The sequence below is a fragment of the Malania oleifera genome, chromosome 4 (genome assembly GCF_029873635.1).
Source record: "Malania oleifera isolate guangnan ecotype guangnan chromosome 4, ASM2987363v1, whole genome shotgun sequence".
NCBI lineage: Eukaryota > Viridiplantae > Streptophyta > Magnoliopsida > Santalales > Ximeniaceae > Malania > Malania oleifera.
In genome coordinates this window covers 86,007,690-86,031,565 of record NC_080420.1, presented here as the reverse complement: position 1 = coordinate 86,031,565, position 23,876 = coordinate 86,007,690, and the positions used below count along the sequence as shown (strand labels likewise).

Genomic DNA, 23,876 nt, shown 5'->3' with positions numbered 1-23,876 from the left:
CAAAAGCCTCCTAAGAACACTTAGGTTTAACTCTCGTAAAAATCGAATCAATCAATCAAGAGTGGGAGAGCAAACCTATTTAGACTAACACTCAATCAACTTACAAAGGATTTAATCAGTATGAGAAGGTAAGTATGAGTGTAGGAGGCTTAGATATGAGTATTATAGGTTTTGGAAATTTCAGATAATTTTCCCTAATCAAATATGCTAATCTTTCCTAATTTTCCCAAATGAAAGGGTATTTATAAACACCCTATGAAATATAACCGTTGGGGACCTAAAGATTAATGGCCTTTTAATTATTTTAACCCTGTTTTAAAAAATTAACCATGCTAAAAAAATTAGATCAACCCAAGAGGTCCGGTCAACTAAAACAAGTTCGGTCGACTGAAGTTTTTGAGGTTCAGTCGACCGAACAAGAAATGAACTGTATGGTCGGTTAATCGAAAGTGCCTGTCCAAAGGGCGATTTTCCATTTCTCTGAGGTTCGGTCAACTAGGCCATTTTGAACTAAATGGTTCGGTCAACCAGACAGTTGGGATTTCTCTCGAGAACCCTTAGTCGACTAGGTAGTTGGTATTCAATTTTGGCTCGGTCGACCAGATGGTCAATTTGTTGACCTCGAGGAGTTTCGGTTTATTGGGAGGTTTGAACTACTCTGGTTCGGTCGACTGGGATCTTGGTCAACTGTTGACCCAGGCCAATTTTGGTCGACCGGGGCAGATGAACTACCTTGGCCGGTCGACCAAAAGTGCACAATGTGTGCATTTCGGTCCTGTTATGATTCACAAACACCCTATTCAATGTGCCTAACATATATGAGTGCAAAGGTGAGTGTCCTAGGGTCATTTCTGGGTCCTTTTGAAGACACTGAAAAAATTCGGTGTCAATCGACCTAAGGTCTTTCTAAGGTCATTTGCATTATGAGCTTGGTTTGAGCTTACGTATTATACCATGGATATGATGTGTGTGTGCTTATTACAAACGAAATAATCTAATTACTATTACAGACCAATTACACAACTGAATATATATATATATATATATATTATAATTATAAACATGAATTGGTCTTCAAGTTTTATTTGCTTTACGTGCATCTTGATCTTGACAATTGAGGTTCCTGCACATAATCTCAAATACCTATTAGATATTATAAGTATTTGTCATAATCAAAACCGGGCATGATCTACAAGGTCAACATATCCCAATGACACAAAGGAATGGGTGGCACATAAATCAAACAAAACGACAACTTTATATGGTAAAGCAATAAGTGTACCCGTAACAATGTCTTCGGCAGCCTTAGTGTCTCCCGGCGTCAATGTGTAAACCCTCGCCGGTGTCGTGTTCCTCTATTGGCCTCCACGGGAAGCATAGTATCCACCCCAGAACGATCTATAAGCTGGTGTGTGAGTCGGCAGTCCCTGATATGGCCAAGCTCTATGACCAGGTCTCCCACAATGATAGTAGATACTCTCTCCTCTTCTACACTCTCCCAAATTTATTCGACCACATCTAGGACAGATATTGTAAGCCTGCTCACCCTGAAACCCTCGGTGCCCTGTCATCTGCCTCTGACCTCCACTGAACCGGTCTCCTCTCCATGGGCCTTAGTTGGAAACCCGAAGGCGTAGGCCTCTTCCTATGGCTCAGTACTCCTACATCTGTCTGTTCACTCTCTTTTGCTACTGTGGCTCTGTGAACAAGTTCAGTAAAGTCCTGCATCTTTAGAACTGCCACCTGCTTGTATATGTCTCGCCTCAAGCCCCTCTCAAACGTCCTGGCCTTCTTAGCTTCATCTAGTACTACATATGGAGCGAATCGTGACAACGCAATAAATTTTGTCGTATATTGCTGAACTATCATCAATCCCTAGGTCAAACTCAGAAATTCCTGTGCTTTATCCTCTCTGACTATGGCAAGAAAATATCTGTTGAAGAATATGTCTCTGAATCGAGCCCAAGTCATAGGCACTGGTATGGGTCTCTGCTCCTCCAGTAATCTAGTAGCCATTCACCATCTCTTGGCCTCCCCTGCCAACTTATATGTGGCATAAAGAACCCTCTACTCATCGATGTAGTGGAGCACCCTCAGTATTTTTTCTATCTCCTGCATCCAGTTCTTAGCATCTGCAGGATCAGATGCTCCTGAAAATGCTAGAAGGTTCATCTTCATAAACTTCTTCATCATACACCCCTGTGCTGTAAATGGACCTCCCTGCTCCCTAGAGTTTCGTGCAATCTCAGCTATGACCTACTAAGCAACGCTATGCAAGACAGCATATGAGTCCCCGCCTCCCATGCTAGATGACCCTATTCCATCATCCCCGCTAGTGTGGGCACTACTACCTCCTGGGTCCATCCTGCAATAATAACAAATTATTCTAAGAACCTAAACTTCATAGTGCTATCCTAACCAAAATATCCTCATACCATCTATTAATAATTTAAGGTCTAGTCCTACCATATGGAAATAGAAATCGACGATAGTTTACTATGATTTTCCTAAAATAGTCACCCCAGGAAAATCACGGAAACCACCCCGAAGTTCCTGCTTCCAGATTGTAGAACAAAACCCTAAATTCTCATCTTAATTCCCCAACATTGACTCACTGATATTCTTATTCATCCCAATTTCTATCTTTCCTCAAAATTCATTCCTATATTCTGGTATTGTTTTCCGTTGTACTCTAGAGTCTGCAAAACCTAGCAACCTAGGCTCTAATACCAAACTATAACGACCCAAAAATTCACACAATTTTTTTTAAAAAAAATTATACTACAAAATAAAATACTATGATACCCCTATATTATCTGCTATAACATCTTAGGCCCCAAGAGGGCACTGAGGAAAATCCTGTCCACAAAATAACATACCTACGCAGCGAAAAACATAAAATCATCCATCCAAGTTTACAATACCAGAATCCAATATTTTCCTAAAACATACATACATAATTACACATCATCTAACATCTTCTACCCAAAAAACTCCTAAATGATACTTAAAAATACAACCCCCTGATAACACTTACCCTACAAATAGGGTAGTGTAAACGACCTCTCTACCTGTAAGTCTGATTTGCTCGTCTAGTTAGATCACCTTAAAAATGTTATATCACTGGGATGAGACAATACTCAGTAAGACGAAATATGCTATTACCACTGTGTGGCAACTGAGTTCACATAAATAATATGTTGATAATTTATTGAAACTGAGTTAGCTAGTAAAACAATATACAATACAACTCACACCTATATAGTTTAAAATACAACTGTAATATCTGAGTTTTCTATTTATTCATACTTCTAGTATTATATTATATCTGCTGTAAATTTGTAAATCTATATACATATCAATAACTGTGATAATTACCCTTAAAAATTGTATGTCATGATTTAACCCGTATGCGGGACTTAACACTGATTGATCTACCAAGTAAGTCAACTGAAATTCTATCAATCATTAGTCCGGCCAACTGCAATCCCTCCAAGGCATGGTACTGATATCTACCTCGTCAAACCAGCCTCCTCAACCAAACTTCTGGGGAGCCTGCAATCCCTTCATAGGTATGGTTGACAAAAATCTACACACTATCTGAGATATGTGGTTGCACTCTGATCTGAAATAGCTACGATACCGTGCTCTATTCATAACTGATCTGATTCATCAGGGTCTGATACTGTATAATACTATTATATATATTATCTTGCTGTTTTACCATGATTTTGATATATCTGAAATAACTATAACATTGTAAAAACTGATTTGAACATGCTGTATAATCTGAATAATCTGTAAAATTTGAATAATTGAATAACTGAATACTGAATAACTAAATGTTATGGTTATGTAATCTGAATATCATGGTATATCTAAAAGTACTGTAAAATATCTATCTGAATGTAAACTATAATATTTGTCCATATATATATATATATATATATATGAAACATGATATCTATAAACTGAATAAATTTCATACTAAATTTGATAATTACTCATGCCACACAATTAAATAAATATTAAACCCATTTACTGAAATTTAGATTTTCCTGATAATAAAAGTAATTTATATCTTGTAGAATTTTTCCCTGTAAAACACATATTTTCTCATAACATTTCCAAAATTACTAGCATAGCATATTTCCTTTACGTGACAAAATAGGCTCGTCTACTAATTCTAACTCACGCCCACGACATTCATAATTCTAAAATCCTGAAATTATACACACACACACACGCACACGCACACGCACACACACACACACACACACACACACACACACACATATATATATATATATATTTGTCAAATAACTGAATTCTCAGAATAATTTCCATACCTACATTACTTAAATTATAAACTATTCATCATCTTACCTGGATTTTTGGGAACATCCACTAGGTTCCCTAACCTGCCTACAGTAAAAATCCCAAAACCCTGAATTCACAACACCCACATAATCATCCCAAATACCAGTATAACAACATCTACTACTAAATCTGGGTTCAGAAAAACCTACAAACCAAATGACCCTTAAATAATCTACTTACCCTGATTTTGGGATGCTGCCCAAACCTCCCAAATCGAAATTCTACTCCAACTAAGTTTTAGAGAATCTCCTCAGGATCAACATGGTAGCTTCTGATCATCGAATCGGGAAGAATCGGAGCCGAATTTGTAGAGAGAAGTCAGAGCAGCGGAAATTCTAGAGAGAGAAATAGTGAAATAAGGGTTTTCTCACCAAAATTTGATTTTTCACGTATTTATAAACGACTTGACACGTGACTTCGTCAACGAAGTGAAGAAAGGAGTTCATCAACGAAGGTAAGGATTTCATCAACAAACTAATGGGTCCAAAACTCCCCCTCTCGGTATCTCTTCATTGACGAACACTTAACTTCATCCATGAATCCTTCAAGGAGTTCGTTGATGAAACCAGGGCATTCATCGACGAACCCTATTTTGTCTCTTTAAATTTCTCTTTCTTCTTTACTATTTAATTATTATAATTTCTGGGTCTTCACAATGATTTTCTATGAAAGTGACCACATTTTCTGGCGACAAACTGATAAGCCCTGAAGGAGCCCCATTTGAGTCCTTCAATCGCCCTAGGTTCCTTTGAGCAGCATTTTGAAGTATCCCTTTTGTTGCAAAATCAAATGCTAATATAACAGCACCTCCAGCACCATTCAAACATCAGCCAATGTCATTTCGATTCGAGCTCCAAAATTCTATTGAGAGTTCCACTTGTGAGTTCGTCCCACATTGGAAAAATTGAGTGATAATGGATGCTTATATACATGGTTTGGTCCAAGACTCAATAGGTTTCAGTTTTTGGGTCAAGTTGGTATTCACTCATGTATATCAAGCCCACCCATGGGTTCCTTCAATCCTAACAAATTCCCCTATTGCAACTTGGGCTTGTGTTTTGCACATACAACTTGCTATACTGAGGGGCATATCCCTTGACAAATAAAATCTCCATCCGCTGAACCCAATTTCACTTTCCAACCAATTCATCCAATCTGATGATAACTCCTTTTGAACTTGTGGCAGGGTTCACGTGGTCGATATCGAGAGCTGCCACATAGCCTTCTCCACTATCAGGATTTCTAGTGCCATTTGAATATTGAGTGTCATCCTTGCATATCATATGAGAACCCCAATCAAGGTGATTATCAAAGGTTCCTTCTTTTGAAGATGCACCATATTCCTCTCCCGTACTTACTAGCAACAATTCTATGGTTTATAACTATGTCTGCTATAGATTGATACCTAAGGATCCAATAAGCACTTTCAAGCCACTTTGACTCCCATATTTTGATGAGTCTAGGTCATACAACTTTCCTGGAAAGTATCTTATGGATGTAGAGGACCAAAGAAAAAAGAAAATAAATTTATTTTTAAATATATTAAATTTTAAACTGCAAGAATTTAATATCATAGCTTACATTGGTGAAACTGACTAAAAAGGCGAGGGAAGCCAAACATGGGTAATTCTAGCTGCTACAATATCAGGTATAGAATTTTTGAGAATGTTGTACCACATCCCCCCTTTTTAGTAGATTCCCAATTGAAGCCCTATTATACACATAAAGAAAAACATGTTAAGTCGTCAACAAACTGATTTGAGTTTCCAACAAAATATAAAGACTAACTAACATGTGTATAATGTACCTAAAATAATACTTGGTACTCGATAAAGTTGGGTATAAAGGAAAGGAAGACTAGTAGAACATGAATTTTAGTACCCATCTCCCACTATGTCAAAAGCAATTAAAATTCTAAGAATGAAGTGTTATAATACATTCACATAACACCTTTTATAGGGTGGAATGAAGGAAATGTCATTTAATTGGTTTAGGACTTTAGTGGCGCTTTTATGGTAAGAAAAAGTAATGTGTCAACATACACTTTATTTAGGAAGCTAAAAATATTTTTTTACAATCATGCATACCCTCTATTACTCAAATTAGTCATTAAAACAATAGTTTTATCAAATAATTTCCTTGCCTATTGTTTGAACTACAACTAATGCATTGCTAAAATTGAGTGAGGAAACATATACGTGGGATAAGGTTATTCTTTTGGAGATGTTTAATTTCTTGTCAAATTTGCAAATATTCTTACCATGACTCTCTCTCTCTCTCTCTTTCACACACACACACACACACATACAAGGAACTCTTGGCTTAGGATATACTAATTAATTCTTAGGATCACTTAGTGAGATTAAAGTATAGATGTTCTTTTTCTATTGCATTGGAGGATGCCTAGACTACATAAAAGGTGGTGACTCTTCTCCATTCCAAATCTTCCCCCCCCCCCCCCCCCCCACCTTCCCAAGATTAGAACATAAATTTGCAATATGGGAGTTCCAATCTCTAATTAATGGGATGTGCCCTACATGTGCAAACACGTAGTCATGCTAGATCACTCTGTTGGTCTCACAAGACTTAAAATCTTATTTTGATGATAAAAAAGCAATGGAACTTAACATATTTGATTAAGTGATGATTCAGGACTTAAGTGTTCAAGAACAAGTGCTTGACAAAGCCTTTTGAAAGCTCGAAATTAAAGATAGACTATTGAAGCATGAAGTCAATGAGCTATGAAGGAAGTCAAATCAAATACATGAAGATATTGAAAGCAAAGCAAATACACGAAGATATTGAGAGCAAAGCAAATGCATGAAGACTTAGTGATTAGAAAGTTTAAAATTTTAAGAAGTCTCATGCAAGTATTTCAATCGATTTCAATATGGATGCATGAAACTTTGAGGTTAATTACTTGGACCTAGATACCTTTTAAAATACTTGAAAAATATTTTTATAAGGTCAAAAGTTATTTCAAAAAGGTTAAAATTATTTTTGGAATGAAAAACACCAAAACAAGATTCTCCAAATTCTATTCTTTTTTCTATATCTGCATTAATGAGCAATTTTCTATATTAATGGTATCTTATCTTCAAAAACGTTCAACATGAAAGCTGTAGCATTTTCTCTTAGCTTTCTGTGATACCAAGAACGTCTAATTTGAAGTTGTATAGAAAAAGTTATGACCAAAATACTGAATGGTGGTTGAAACTAACAGCAAGTCCAGGCGACTAACCAGTTGACTGACAAGCTAATAGAACCAGGTCAGGCGACTGACCCATCACGCCCAGACGACTGACCCTGTACTGTTTCAGAAATATGCCGATTTAACAAGGCCCAAGCGATTGACCCTCTAAGTCCAGTCTACTGACTTTCGTAAAATTCAAATTTTAACAGTTAAGAAACTTTCCAAAAGTGATTTCTTTGTCACCAAACTTTGTGAAAACTTGAGGAATACTCCAAACAACTTGGGCAACACGAAAAATACTTTTTAAACTCTATAAATATATGCTAAACTCAAGGATTACATACACCAACAAAGATAAAAAAAAAAATCAGCTATTGATCAAATTCTTTCACATTCAAGGAGTTCTTGCTAAATATTTTCTGAGAAGCTATTTGCTGAGTATTTGCTAAATTAAAGTTTGAGGTTCTTGTGCTCTAACTAAGATTTCTTCAAATCTAAAGAATCCTGGTGATAAATTCTGAAGTTTCATATTTCTATATTGAATTTTGATTGAAGTATATATTGTACTAATCAATTGGCCTAATCTGCTCTTATTGAGAGTTGTTCTTGTACACAAGGCTTTTGTTTTTGTTATTGTTTTTGACGGTTTAGGTTGTTGAATCGTTGTATTGAGCGTGGGGTATCGCTTGGAGAGGAGAGCTCCATCCTCCTTGAAAAAGTGTGTTAAAGGTTTGCTCCGCCTGATTAAAGGGGCTATATAGTGAAATCCTTGGGTGGTTTACCTAAGGCGATGACGTAGGCGGGTATAACCGAACCTCCTAAAATCTCGTGTTTTTCTCTTCCCTAATCTCTTTAATTTTCTGCATATATATAAATTGTGTGTATGTTTACTTAATTGTTGAAAATTAATTTGTTATTGGGAATTGAGGAAACTTTTATTTAAGAGAGTACGTTGATTGATCTTTTGCGGAAACCTCAAAGGGAGTACGTTGATTAATCTTTTGTAGAAACCTTGATTACACATGAAGTGTGTTGATTGATAAGTATCAAAGTTCTTTAACTTACTAATTTGTTTCATACTTAAATTCAAACTCTGAATTTTGGAAGCTTGCTAAAATCTTTATTGTGATTCATATTGTGAAATCAGCATACTATAACATTAATGATTGGTTGATTAAGTTTTTTATTCATATTTTAGATCAGCTGTGTCTTCACCTCAAAGGTTTGAACTTGAAATTGAATATTGAATATTGATTTGAATCAAGGAGTTGATTGGATTAAAATGTCTGAAATGCTGAATATTTAATCTTGTTTAATAAATCATTCTATTGAAACAAGATTAAAAGAAAATTCAATATAACTTTCAGAAATCGATATTGTCTTTGAAGTATACTAAAAAGAAAATCTGATTTGAATTTTTATCAATTAAAATTCTGAAAGTTGAATTAACAATATCATCTCTTGTTGATAAGAATTGATTGGAGAATGTGATTGCTGAACATATATATATATTTGTTGAATTAGAACTAAAATTGAAGAAGAGTTATACTTAACTAAAAGTTTACAAAGAAAATTTTAAAACCCAATTCATCCCTCCCCCCCCCCCCCCTTTTGGGAGTACATCTTACTTCTCACTTCTCTCGCGATAATTTCTCCATTGTATTTGCTAGCCTATATTTCAGTGCTTAAATACTACTAAGTATCGATTAATCTGTTTTTTCATACCCTAAATCTCAATGCTCTACTATGTGATGCTAGAAGTGTTCCTAAAAAATCGTATTAGTGTTATAATTAAGTATAATTCTTATAGGATTATTATAAATAAAAAATATCTTAATAATTGTATATAAAAAATACGGCAATAAACTTATAAATAAAGTTTAGAATAATTTAATATAAATTAAATTAATTTATCTTATGCCAATTTTGAAAAATGAAAATTACATAAAGAGTTTTAAAATATTTGATAAAGTATACAAAGGCCTTCAACATACTTCGAATAAAGCGTGCACTAATGTTTAAATGATGATTAATTGATTACCCATCCAATGTGCACAAGACAAGCCCTCACCGCAAGCATAATTTGTTGACGAACTTGACACTCGACACATGAGATTATAGCTTTAGGCTTTTACCAATTTAGCTTTGAAAAAGAAATGGTTGTTGTTGGTTGTAATAGGATTCAAATCTAACATACTAGAACATGTAACTTTTATGTCAAAGCCATCAAGTAGTAAACCAAGTAACTCTTTAATTTTTATTTTTTGTTGTAGATAATAGAAAATTCATTAATGAAAGAACAAAAAATTACCGTGAAAGGATTATAATATAACTTTTTATAAAACAAAAAAAGGAAAGAAAAGGACTTACATCAACCACTACCTTCCAATCCCTATGATCTTTGGATAGGGAAAGACCCTCAAAAATCACAACAGAAAAAGCTTGAAAAGAAGCAATGAAAGTAATTTCCTCAAGCAAGTATAGAGAAATCTTCTAACTTTCAAAAGGTCTAGCATTCCTTTCAAGTCAAAAGTATCCATCATGTAGCAAATACTACAAAATTCCAAAAAAAAAAATTGTCTCCTTCCTCAAACCCCAAAAAGCCCCCGCTTTAAAAAAATCATGAACATTTTGTGAAGCCACCAAAACAAGAAAACAAGTTGTTCCCCAAAAATCCCTCGGCACAATGAAGAGATGACAATTAGTCTCTTTCCCTCACGGCACCACTCACACGCATCTAGTGAGGCCTAAGAACCTTCTGAGGCCCCTAGTGCTAAGCAAGTCGTTTGTATTATTCCTGGTGAGAGCAGAAACCCAAATGAAAGGACTTTTGCCTTCCACCCAACATTGTCTAGAAGGCAGAGACTACAGTTTATGAATTTTGGAAGATGGGTGAAAAAGACATGGAAGAGATAAAGTCTCTCCAATGCAGAGCCTAGTCGCATTAGGAATATAAAAACTCAATTAAGCTCATCCCAAGCAACTCTTTGATTTTGACGTTGCAGAAGATTTTTGTTGTCAAATACGATTATTTAGTATATCCAAAATATAGAAGTCAATATCCTTGAGAACTAACTGCCCGTTTAGCATACAAAGAATGGAATAAAACCTTTTGAAATGAAATTGTATTTGTCGCTATTTTTTTAATCCATTATTCTATTTTCATCCCCTAACTATAGCCCACCAAACCCGACCTGAAGAGCACTAGTACAGCAAACTGCTTTTAAGTGTTTGTGCCTCTGCAACCCTACTTGATGGTGATGATGGCAGCCCGTAGTGATGACGGCTGACTGACCTCATTCCAATCAGGTCCTCCGTTCAGAACCGAAGTTCGTGTTTTTGGGTAATTTACTCTTTGTTTTTATTTCATAATTTCACAAAAAACAATTAGGAAAGAAAATAACCCATGCAGCTAGGTAAGGAGCAGGGAGCCCAGAGCCCATGAGCACTTCCCCTGCTTAGTTGGAAAATCTCTGTATTTTAGGCCTTTAGTGACAGTTTGTCTCAATTTATTTTGAACTTTTCATATTGATTGATCATTGATTTGATTCTTAAAGAGAAAAGCAAACAAATACCTTATTGAAATAAATTGATTACCAAAATACTTTCATATTGATTATTAGACAACATTCACATATATTATCAAAAAATATTTGAGAAAAGACTTATACTTCGAGAAATCTATTTGAAATTCTTGAAATCTAATGAGTGGTTTGAAGCATATTTTAAACCTCGGGAGGGTATCTATCTTTTGGTCAAAACCTTGGGAGAGATGTCTTTTACTCAAAAATTTATATCTTTTAGTGTCATTGTTTTTTAATTGTCTAGTGAGAAATGTTCGCAAAGGAAATTTAAAAATAAATGTGTAACAGATCCCAGTACAGATCGCATAATAATCTAAATAAAGTGATGGAGCTTAATATTTAAGAGGTCGTGTACCTAAGTGCAAAGACAATTCCAACATAAAAGTAGGTAAAAGGAGCACTTGAGGCTATAAAATTTGCCAAGACAATTCCAACATAAAAGTAGGTAAAAGGCCCACTTGAGGCTATAAAATTATGCCACCTGTCTTACCTAGTACACAAGTACCTCTCCTTAATCCTGCAAGTGAATTACAATATGAAATCCATTGCTCATAAATATTCTTTCCAACAGAAATAGGGTTTCAAGAAGATTCTAACTGGAAAGGGTTTTGGCACATCATATATGAAATATATGGTATTGTGATATAATTGTCAAAAGTTCTTAACAACAATAAAAGCCCACCTACCTTCCACAACTCAAACCTGACTTTTCTAGTCAGTCACTCCTTTTCTCTTTTTTTTTTTTTTTTCCTTTTTCGGGGATATATGGTAACAGATAAAGAGTTTAACCAAATCCAGTAGCTTGAGCGCTTGATGCATGCACAAGGAACCATGAAAATTAAAAGTAAAATTAACATAAAAAATCTCAGTGTTTCTCCTCAAGCTCCATTTTTTACCTGTCAATCAATGGCAACACAAAACCTTGAAATGGGTGCAGGCGTGCAGCAGCTCAAAAATCTCCTTGCCAATCTTCTTTCACAAACAATGAAAATCTTCTTGCAATCTACAAGCAGGTAGTTTATCCACAAGACAATTCAAACTAAAACAGCATTGCATCCTCTGAACCATGCATGGAGTGCACCACTGGCAAATTCAACAATACATTAGACCAAATTCAACTCCCTGCGAGTGGAACAGTTGTGGAAAGAAAATATTTTCTGACAATGTCTTGACCATCGCCTAACAGATATAATCATCTTTTGCATGACAAACAATATGCAATTCCTCTCACTATTTCCCACTGGCAAGGGGCAAATCTCAGCCACGTTTGTAATTGGCTGATTTAGGATTCACAAATATGAGCATAAAACTAATACTATGTATGAAAATATTTGAACAACGCTATGCTCTGATTCACGCAACAAATATTTCAAAAAAAACCAACATGATCTAAAAATAAAACTGCAATAACACCTTGACCATTTTTCAGACTTTTTTGAAGTAATACGTTCATAACAAACCTAGACACAAACTAGGCAGCTGAAAGGTTTGCAGGTGGACAAACATGATGCACAGTTAACATAGGAAAAATCCCATGGCACTGTATTATTCCATGGGAGCACATGACCCTGCAGCATCCAAGTCTTTCTCAATAAGCAAAGTAGAAAAACAAGTATTTATTCTTTTTTTTTTTTAGGGAGCAGGTCAATTATTTGGCTGTGACTTCCCCAAATTTTAAAATTTTATATAACCTTCATATCAGTTTAATTGATTGGTAGACATGGTGAAGATACAATATGATCTGATACTCAAAACACCACTTCAGCCCACATACTCACCAAGGCCATAACTGTAGGAACTCTAACGTGAAAGTACAATACAGAGCACTCACACGCACAAACAAGTGCACACAACAAACCATTTCCTATTTTTGTATCCATAGTCTGCAATGGAATTATGCGACAGTCTCACCCTTTGAAAACCTAATATTGCTAGTATGCTAGGACACTAAACCCCATTTGACCTGAAGGATGCAATGGCTATCATATGCTAAGGAGTTGTGTCAAAAGAAAAAACACAGGTAGTAGTAGCACACAGCTTTTAAAAAACAAGCTAAGGATGTCAACAGTTCTACTAACATGTTCAGTCAATAGGGGGACACCTTTTGGGAGAATTCTCCAAGATAAACTCATAGCTCGCTGTCGCAGTCTCACATCGGATGTGTACTAGGAAGATTACACTAACAAAGATGTCAGAAATCAGATGGGAGAATCCGTCACAAAAAATCACATCGGATGTGTACTAGGAAAATCACGCTGACGACGACGTCAAAGATTGGATAGGAGAGCCTATCATGGTCTCACATCGGATGTGTACTAGGAAAATCTCGGGCTTATAAGGAGGTTTGGGCTCCAACTAAGTGAGGCGTCTTTTATAGGACAAACTCGTGAGGCCAGTGGGCCAAAACAAACAATACCTCACCGGAGTTGGACCCACAACTGTTACTTTTGGTATCAGAGCCACGTCTGATAATACTATCATGTGAGTGGATCCACCCTAGGGGTGCCGTCATGTAAGTGGATCCTACACAAAGATGTAAGTCACTTTGATGAGGACGTCAAAAGATCATATGAGAGGGTATGTCGCAATCTCACATCGAATGTGTAATAGGGAGATCATGCTAACAAGGATGTTAGAAATCGAACAAGAAGCCTATCACGAACTCACATCGGATGTGTAATAGGGAAATCATGCTGACGAGGACGTCAAAGATTGGACGGGGGAGCATGTCACGATCCCACATCGAATGTGTACTAGGGATATCTAGGGCTTATAAGGAGGGTTTGGGCTCCAACTAAGTGAGGCATCTTTTATAGGACCCGTGAGGTCAATGAGCCAAAGCATACAATACCTCACTAGAGTTAGGCCAGGACCGTTGCACTCGCTTTGTACTGTTCCTTTGGGGTTTTGAGGGCCATTTAGTTGAGTGATATGCAGAGTGGTTGAAGGCCTATTTTGATGTAATTTTTTATTTATTTCCTTGGAAGGTGTGTTTTCCTCCCTTTTGTTGTTTTAGGAGGTGCCATGTCTGCCTGTGTATTTTCTTATGTTTTTTAATAGTAAAGAGAGTTATATTAGTAGGGCATCAAGGGGATGCCATCCTGAGGTGCAAAACATCAACCACTCCGTAAAGTCGCAAACATCAAGGATTACATTTAGATCATTAACAATTTGCCCACTACACCAGCTTGAAACAACAGCATTCACTGCTCTTTGCAAATCTGAAGTAGTATCTATGAAGGCTTTCTTATTTCTTTCTTTCCAAGCACACCAAAATATGGCTAGAGGGATGAGATTCAAAGCCTTTTGGTTCTCCTTGGTGTCTTAGATGCCTTTCCAAGCCCAAATCTCCGCTCCAACGAAATTGGCTGTAACCCACTAATATCCAGTCAAGGATAGAACCATATTCCACAAGTTCCTTATCCAGGGGCAGTGCAAAGAAGAATGTGGTTGATTGATCCTACATCAATCATACAATAAGACCCTTTTTCTGCAGATTGTCAAGGGTTAAAATATTTCCATATGTGGACTCCCACACAAAAAAGGCAATCTTTGAAAGGACTGCTGTCCTCCAAATATGAATCCAAAAAGGAGTTGTTGCAATTTGATCCCATTGAGGAGAGCTTCTTATAGAAAGATTTAACAGTGAAAACACCATTTTTGTCCAAAGCCCATTTTGGTTTGTTGGGGATGTTTTGGTAATGGTAATTATAGAGATTTCTGTAAAAGTCTAAAGAGTGCATGAAGTTCCCAATCTCCCAAATTCCTAGTAAAAGGAATATCCAAGAAAATTCCCTGATCAATGATTTGGAGATGATGATTGATAAGGGCATTTTTGTCACAAGGCAAGCTGTAGATGGAAGGAAAGGCAACTCTAAGATTACTGTTCTCACGCCGCACATCATGCCAAAAGTAAATGTTGGCCCCATTTCCAACTTGAAAATCTCATGAATTGGAAAAATCATCCCATCTTTTCCTGATGAATTTCCAAACTCCCACTCCATAAGGCCCCCTACTATTGTGTGTTATCCAACCATTATGCTTGAGCCCATATTAAGAAACAACAATATCTCACCAAAAGTGGCCTTTCTCCTTCATGAACCTCCATAACAACTCCCCCAAGGACGGCTTTATTGAAAGTGACGAGATTTTAGCCCCAAACCTCCCGAACATATGGGTTGTTTAACCACTTCCTGTCTAACAAGGTGATATTTAAACTCCTCTCCTAGGCTTCCCCAAAAATCTTCTCTCAATTCTCTCCAATCTCCAAGCAACTAAGGCCAGTAAGGGAAGGAGAGACATGAAATAAACTGGAAGGTTCGTCAAAGTAGCCTCCTTTTGATAAGAAATTTTTTCCATCCTACCAATCTCCTTTCAAACTTCTCTAAAATGGGGTCCTAGACTCCTTTTTGTTCTCGAATTTGGCTCCTAGGGGGAGGCCGCAATAATTAATGGGAAAGGACCCCATCTTGCAACACATAAGACCAACAAGGGAAGATCCCCCCCCCCCCCCCGGGGTGTTCTCTCCAATTGGAACAAGCTCACTTTTACGAAGGTTCACTTTCAAACCTGAGATAGCCTCAAACCCTAACAAATGCATCTTGAAGGTTAAGGATATAACGGTGAGACCTCTAAAAATCCCTATTTCACTAGCTTTCATCAGCATGAGGCTTAGCACCTCCATAACCAAAATAAATAGAAAAGTGGCCAAGGGATCCCCTTGTCTCAAGCCTCTTGAGGAGTGAAAGAAATCAGAAGGGCAGCCATTTATGAGCATTGAAAAGCTTGGCGTTTTGATGCACTGAGCAATCCAACTACACCAAAGCTACCCAAGCCCATTTTCCTGAGGAGATAAAGAAGGAAGTTATAGTTGACATGATCAAATGCTTTCTCCATATCCAGTTTGCACACTACTCCCCTTTTCCCCCCATCACATAGGCATCCACCACCTCATTAGCAATAAAAGCAGCATCCATAATCTGTCTTCCAGCCACAAAAGCATGCTGATACTGACCAATGACTCTCAATATTGCTTCTTTTTTTTTTAAATCCTCTTGGCTAGGACTTTAGCAATGATTTTATAAATGCTCCCCACCAAGCTAATAGGGTAAAAATCCTTGACGTTAACAACCCCAACTTTCTTCGGAACAAGAGTGTCAAAGGTGGTATTGATGCAACTGACGAATTTCCTGATCCATGAAAAGCTCATCGAACACATTTAAAATGTCGTGCTTGAGAAGGCTCCCGCTAGTCTGAAAGAAAGCCAAAGAGAAACCATCCGGTCTAGGTGCTTTATCCCCATTGCAATTTTTAATAGCTTGGAGGACTTCTGCTTCGTCGAGGGGTCTCTCAAGCCACCCTGCAATGTAAGAACTGAGAGATCTAAAATTGATACCATCCATTGTTAGTCTCCAAATTTCAAGTTCAGTGTTAAGGTCTTTATAAAAATCACAAATACCTTTTTAAAATCCTCTTCCCTGGCCAAGGTGGTTCCCGCTATCTCAATGATGGATAAGGTGTTACATCTGTGATGAGTTGCTGTCTGGTGAAAGAATTTTGTATTATGGCCCCTAAAGCTTTGGATTTTTGCCGCCAAGATATTTCTTCAAGACTAATAACCTCATTCAATTCCTTATTAAGCAGAACTCTTTTGGCCCTCTGTTTATCATCAAGACCCTAGATTATCTCCTTCTCATCAAGTTCTTTGGAGCCATTATGGATAACAACTTCTAATACTTTTCATAATAAATCTTCCTTTTCAGATTTTAAAATTTTGGTTCAGTTTACAACTTAAGGGAAAAAATTGTAAGAGCCTAACTTTCCGACTAATTTCCATTACTCGGCAATTTTTTAAGCAGACCAAGTTCAATAATTCATTAATTGAAAAAAATAAAAATAAAAATAGAACAAAAGATGGCAACTAGGGTGCAAGCCATGGACGGAAGGAAATGAAAGGACCTAGCTGGAATGAGAGAGAAGAGGTACCCTAAGGCCACATAAGATTGGAGCCAGGATCAACAAAGCATTGGTGAAAGCATGAGAGCTTAGTTTTGAGAACTTCATTAAGGTCCAATGAACTTCCAGAACACATGGATACAAAAATTTATTTATATATGCATAGTAGCAACAGATATCTTCATGTTCATATATTCGCTATGCATTCGGGAAGCACAATATATTTCTAAAAATACAACTATAAACCCAAGGGCAGGTGTATAAAAAAGGCTTCCCTGATAAGAAAAAGAAAGACATTGCTCTGCTATCTCCAATGTGCATAACACAGTCAATTGATGCACAATGACCATCCAACACAATTTCAAATTCCAATTTAGCTCTCCCTGAATTGGGAACAAGAAAATAATTTAGGAATCCTAAATACTTAATATACTGTATTCCTAAATAAAAGGATGCTAGAAACTAAAAGATATCCACAAGGTGTTGCTTGGTTCACAGAATCTAAGACACCCATTTGGAATGACATATTCCAGGAATCCTATTTCTGATAATAAGATGCCCATCTGATGAAAATATTTTTGTTTTGTGTGCATTATAGGATTCCCAAACAATGTAATATTACCACCACAACACTTTCCAGCCCCCAAAACAAACATGAGAATGGGTTACATTCCCATGACTCCTGAAGAATCCCAGAAAGCAACTGCCACCTAAAAGTAACATTACTTTTTTAAGCAATACACACACACACACACACATATATATATATATATATATCTAAAAGAAATGATCCCGATAAAAATACCTTAAATTATAAAATGGAAAAGCTACAAAAACAATTTAAAAATGCTCCCTTGTAAGGGAGAATTCAACCTCAAATTTTAAAAAATCGAAGGATCAAGAACTAAGGTTGCTGATGGGCAAGATACTAATGCAATTCGCAGGCTTCAAAATGATACAAGATAGTATGATGAAGACAGTGGAGATGCAGCAGACAAATTTACCCAGAATAATGAATTCAACCAGTTTCGGCCATAGCCCCATTTTTCACACATCCATTATTTTCCTGGATGCTTCTTCAATTTCAATAGCAAATTTTCTTCAACCAGTTCCGTCCTAGAAATAACCCAAAAGCCATAGCTCAAATAGAAGCAAGAGAGACCACTCTATCACATCTTCATCATTAAAGACTCTGGCATTCCTTTCCATCCACAAAAGCCAAAATATAGCAAACCACACACAATGCCACAGCACTTCCCTTTTTACTTTTCCCAAAGCCCCTGAGCCTCACTATAAAAACATCTAAGCGTAAGGCGACACCCACATCTCACCTACAGAGGAAAAAAGATTACATCAACACTGTCTGGACCTGACAACGAAGAAACAAGTCCTCACTCATTTCACTAGAATCTAAGCACATCACGAGCAATGAGGCAGGATGGAGGGTTACTCGTGGCTCTTAGCAGCAGCAAGGTTCCAGTCCAGCATGAGGTGAGGCAATTGCAAGGCTCTAAAGATGGGAATTTTTTGAGAGGGGGGCAGGAATCAAAGCAAATTTCTAATAAGATTTGCAAGTGTATGGAAGGAGCAGCAGGCGAGTGGAACTCTAAATAGGCCGCTGATTGAAGGTGGCTCAGTTAATCAGAGTTTTCAGCGGACGAAATCCCAATTGAAGGTCCAATAATAATGCAGTTGTGTGTGAGGACACTAAGCCAAAATCCAACTGTAGGTCCATTGATAATGCAGTTGTATGACAAAGGGATTTAAGAGTTGGAAGTAAGTGAGGAATGTTCTGGGCATTGGTGGGCTGGATGTTCTAAAGTTTACAATCAGAGAGTGCTTATACAAGCAGGTGCTGAGATGCGAAATGTGCTTAAAGAGTGAAGAATTGATTATGATGCAAGGACAACTGTATCTTCAGAGGGGGACAGGGATAGCAGCTTTATTACTTTGGAGGTCAGAGGTGAAAGTAGTCTCTGACGAGAAGGCTAGAGAGGGAGAGCAGGATGCTAAAAAGAACTGGGTGATGTTTCTGTTGACAATAGTAAATTTAGAACGGATTTTGCATGTGAAAGTGGTTTTTTGCTGGAAGAATTTCACGAGGAATTGGGTACAGCTCAAATTCAGTATTAAAGATTAAAAGAGTATAATAGATGGAGGAAAAGGCATCCTTTCCAAAATCTAATAATTACAACAGCACTGCTTTCCAATCCCCTTGAAGGTCAGACAACTACACCCCAAAATCCCAAAAGAATGAGCCTAGAGAAATTAAAAAAAAAAAAAAGACAACAACAACAACAACTTCCTCCCAATGCAAATTCAAAGAGTCTTTTGACCCTTGAAAATTCTCACATTTGTTTTGAGCTAGAATCTTAAAAACGACAAACATTTTCTTATCAGCAAAGAAAGTTCACTGAAGGGCAGCAGGGGATGTCACCCATTTACAATGAAATTACAACACCAAAGAACATTCCCACACTGCAGCATGTCAAAAAACTCAGAGATTAAATAAATATCATTCACAAACATCCACTATGCCAGTTACATATAGGAGGAATCTGACGATCCTTGACTACATGAAGGGACTAAGCCAATCCTTCAAAAGATTTTTGGTTTCTTTCCCTTCACATCAACCAAAAAATAGAAAGGGGAATGAGGGAAAAAGCCTTCTTTCCTTACAGGACTGGATACCTCTCCAAGCCCAGAACTCACCCTCCACAGATCCGGCAGTGACCTGCTTCTGCCTGACAAGGGAAAGGCCAAGTTCCAAAAACTTCTAGGTGAGGAGCAAGAGAATGGAGGCTCAAATTATTCAGCCTGATCCATACAAGTAACAAGAGGCAGGCCCCTTTTCCTGGAGGTTGTCAATAGAGAGGATCTTTCCAAGAGTTGCCTCCCACACGAAGACAGCAACCTTTGTGGGGGCTGCAGTTCTCAGAACACCAGGGGAATTTGCTGCTGGTTTCTATCAGAGAGATGAGTTGTTATAGTAGGATCTAGATGAATTGTAGGATCTAGATGAGTTGTTTATAGTAGGATCTAACCATAAAATTCCCATATTTTTCTTGGGTCCATTTGTGCTCATTGGTAGTGTTCTGGCGGTTAATTTTATGAAGGCTACTGAAAATTTGTCAGGTTGTCAATTTTCCAATTGAAGGCATTCCACTCAGGTGAATGTCCATAAAATCTCATAATCAGCGAGTTCCAGGTGCTTTCTAGGAAGGCATTTTTGTCACAAGCCAACCTGAAGATGGAAGTGTATTCTTTGCTAAGCGGAGACTTGCTACACCAAATATCATGCCAAAGGGAAACATTCTCCCAGTTTCCCACTCAAAAATGAGAGACAATCCTACCATCCTCTCTGATGAATTTCCATAAACCTACACCCTGAGCTCTTCTCACCTTGTTAAAAGCCCACCCATTATGTTGTACACCATATTTGGTGGCAATGACTTCCCTCCATAACAAAATGGTTATTTTCCTTAATGAATCTCCAGAGCCATTTTCCAGGACAGCCTTATTGAAAGTCGGAAGAGATTTTAGTCCTACCCTTTTAGCATCAGTTGTTTCGCCATTCCCCATTTATAAAATGTATTTAAGTACCTCACCCATGCTCCCCAAAGAAATCTCCTTTTTTGAATACCTACCAACCTCTTAGCATGAACTAGGGATAGGGAGAGAGGCATAAAATAGACCAGAAGGTTGGATAAGGTGCTTTTGATGAGGGTGAGTCTCCCTCCTTTTGATAGATGGTTCCTCTAAAGAATGGCATATGCAATGCAAGTCCATAAAGCACTCCCTCTTCTACCCCTTTCCAAAACCCCAAAATCTCAGCAACAAGAAATTATATCCAATATTAACTCATTAGCATTGTGCAAGTCTAGTAGAAAGTGTCTCAGTTTAACTTTGATCTTATGCATAATATCATCCCCAAGTCCCCATTTCTTGAATATTCAATCCCAAATAATTATGCAATCATTTTTAGGTAACTCCTCCCTATTGTCAATTATTTGATTATTTCCTCGCCCATCATCACTAACGTTGTGTTACACTTTTTATTAATTCTAATCTCCCAGATCCTTGAGACACAACCATCAGTCCCAAGGCAAAAAGCTCATCGAATTCTTAATCTAAAATGCTTACTTATTTTGAAGGAGTATAGTGTCATACTATTAAGAAAGCAGCCCACTCATCAACTAAGGCGGTACTCATGTTTCATTGTGTTGTTAAGATGGTTTTTTTTAGTAATTTGTTCAATTATAATCCTTTTTTAAAGTTGGTTATTTTTTCCTTTTTAACTCAAGAAAGAACACGCATGAAATATTATTTTTTTAATTGTTCAGAAACACCAAAAGTTCCATTTTTATTAATATTTCTTAACTCATTCCCTTACTTCCAGTTTGTTTAGGGAAAGCATGCACATGAAGTATGAATTCTTTTTTTCATTGTTAATATTTAAATATGTTTTACTATTTTTCTTCTTGTTCATTTATCAATATATGAATGTCCTTTAGATTAACTTCGGAAACTTATACCAAATCTTACAACTCAATTCTTGATTCCCAATTCCCAAAATTGGAATTTCAATTCACAACTCATTTCTCAATTTGACAGCTATGCTAGAGACAACATTCCTTCAAATTTCAGATTTGATCCAATTCTTTTAGCAATGGAAGAGTGTAAACATGTGTCACAAACATAATTTCTAACTGGTAGGAGATAATTTCATTCAATTTTTTTGATTTTTTTTAACACTCCCATATAACAGAAAGTTTGTTACCATCAATTAATTTGATATTATTTCTGAGTTTTATCATTAACTGTTTGATGGCAAACATGAATACACATTCTGTTTTCAAGTTTTAAGGGTTTGAAATTTTCTAAACAAATACTAAAATGGTGTAAAGTACTGTTTTCAGCGAATCACAACCAACTTGAGGGTATAGCGACTGATGGTCGACCCTAACAGCATCAAGTACTATAGCAGACAATACGGATGTGAAGAGGGACACTTCCAGTGATACATGTGCCTGTAACAGTCTCAGGAAGCCCATTATATTTTTTAAAAAAAAATGTTAACCCAAGCCTGCCAGCTTGTTACATCACATCAGTTTTAAACTTGCCTGATTACCATTCCTAGATGGGAGCTTTTCTTAATGCAACGTGCTGGTGAAACTCGAAGTATGCCACTGATTGGAAAGTACTATGCTATTCCTATGATATGCAGGTCAAAACAAACTAACTTCGCTGCTGTTGATAAATGTCACAAGTGATCAACATGCACTTTTCAATGTATGCAACTTTTGCTTACAGAAAACATTTCTGTGGCTACATATGGGCAATGCGCAAACTGGAGGCCAATAATTTCAAGCATAGGACAAACAGGTGATTATAACAATTAATAGCACATTCAGAAAATATATTTATTTATATTGTAAAATTCAGTCACCAACTCGAATGATTGAGCTCCTGAGTGCTTGGAAACCCATACATAACTCAGATTTCTATTACATTAAGTTGAGATAACTTGGAAACAAAATTTTAGGATTAGAATGGTGATAGTGTGATTTTAAAATATATATATGAATTTAGATGAAGCCAAAGTTAGCTAATTTTTGACATTGCAATCTAAATATTATCAACTAAGAAGGAAGTCATTATAATACTTGTGATCAAAAAATAAATGAAGAAAGAGATAAGACCCAAAGAACCATTAGACATTAGTAAAATGATAAAATGCCATGACATCCAACAAAACAATTAAGGATACAAAGGAGGATACAGACGTAGACTAGATTGCTGAAGCCCGAATGACTTCTTACTGCAAAGTTACGTGAGCAAAAAGAGTCAAGGACATAATTACACATTCAAACATTGCTCCTTTTTAAGTAAAATTAGATGTAAAATACTGAGAAATATGAGTTAAGCAACTTACCACACACAAAGGAACAATCACGTGCTACTTTTTTCTGGCAATCAGAATGATGCCCTTCAGTGGAGTAGCTGCTATGGTCCTAATGAAATACTTGACATTATATTAGACACGATACCATATCCAGTCTAAATTATTTTCTGCCAGAGGAGATGTCATCGTCATACATATCACGAGATTCTGAAGGATCATATCTGTCATCAAAGGGACTTCGTATCACAGAGTCTGATCTATCACTCCTGTATGTGTTCCTTCGCCGTCTATCCTTAATTTCTGACCTGCCGCTATCCTTTCTCACAGTTGAATTACTCACAGAATATGTAGGAGAATATGATCTACTATCATGAAATTCGGTAGATGTCCTACTGATTTCATGATGCTTGGTTCTGGACACTTTCATATCATCTTGTTCTCTTTGGTAGCCATTCCATTCATGCAATCTGCCATGATTTCGGTGTTTTTCTGCACTTCTGGAATAATACTCTCCACCACATCTATCCTTACTGGTTCTTCTATTTTCTAGATGTCCATCATGTCCATGAGTGTTTCTTTTCTCTTTGTCATAATCCTTGGGAGAAGCATCCCCAAACCTTGTAGGCTTGAAATGATAATCAGAATGTGATCTTCTGCTGTGATCATGGTGCTGTCCCATGCTTGCTTCAGATGGGTGATATCCACTCTTTTTCAGTTCATCAGCATTTGTAGTGACGTCATGGGCAAAAATTTGTTCAGACGGGAACATCGCTCCCTTGTCAGCTCCCTTCACAAAGCAACCAATTCCTCCAGCTTGCTTGATTTCCTCCATGTATTCCTCTATTATATCCCTCATCAC

General features: G+C 36.9%; 1 protein-coding gene and 1 pseudogene across 3 annotated transcripts in view; both read right to left on the bottom strand.

Annotated features, from left to right (window-relative positions):
• LOC131153855 (alpha-amylase-like) overlaps positions 1-13,037 on the bottom strand; it is a 20,033-nt pseudogene extending 6,996 nt beyond the window's left edge.
• Positions 11,733-23,876, bottom strand: part of LOC131154224 (U11/U12 small nuclear ribonucleoprotein 48 kDa protein) — a 45,268-nt gene continuing 33,124 nt past the window's right edge. The window contains exons 4-5 of one of the 3 annotated variants that reach the window (XR_009136391.1): positions 23,048-23,876; positions 11,733-22,933 (exon numbers count right to left, since the gene is read on the bottom strand). Coding sequence is in view for 1 of the 3 variants with exons in the window: in XM_058106858.1 (XP_057962841.1) it covers positions 23,178-23,876 (699 nt within the window). In the remaining 2 variants the exon portion in view is untranslated. The other 2 variants (XR_009136392.1, XM_058106858.1) reach the window with 2 other exon arrangements.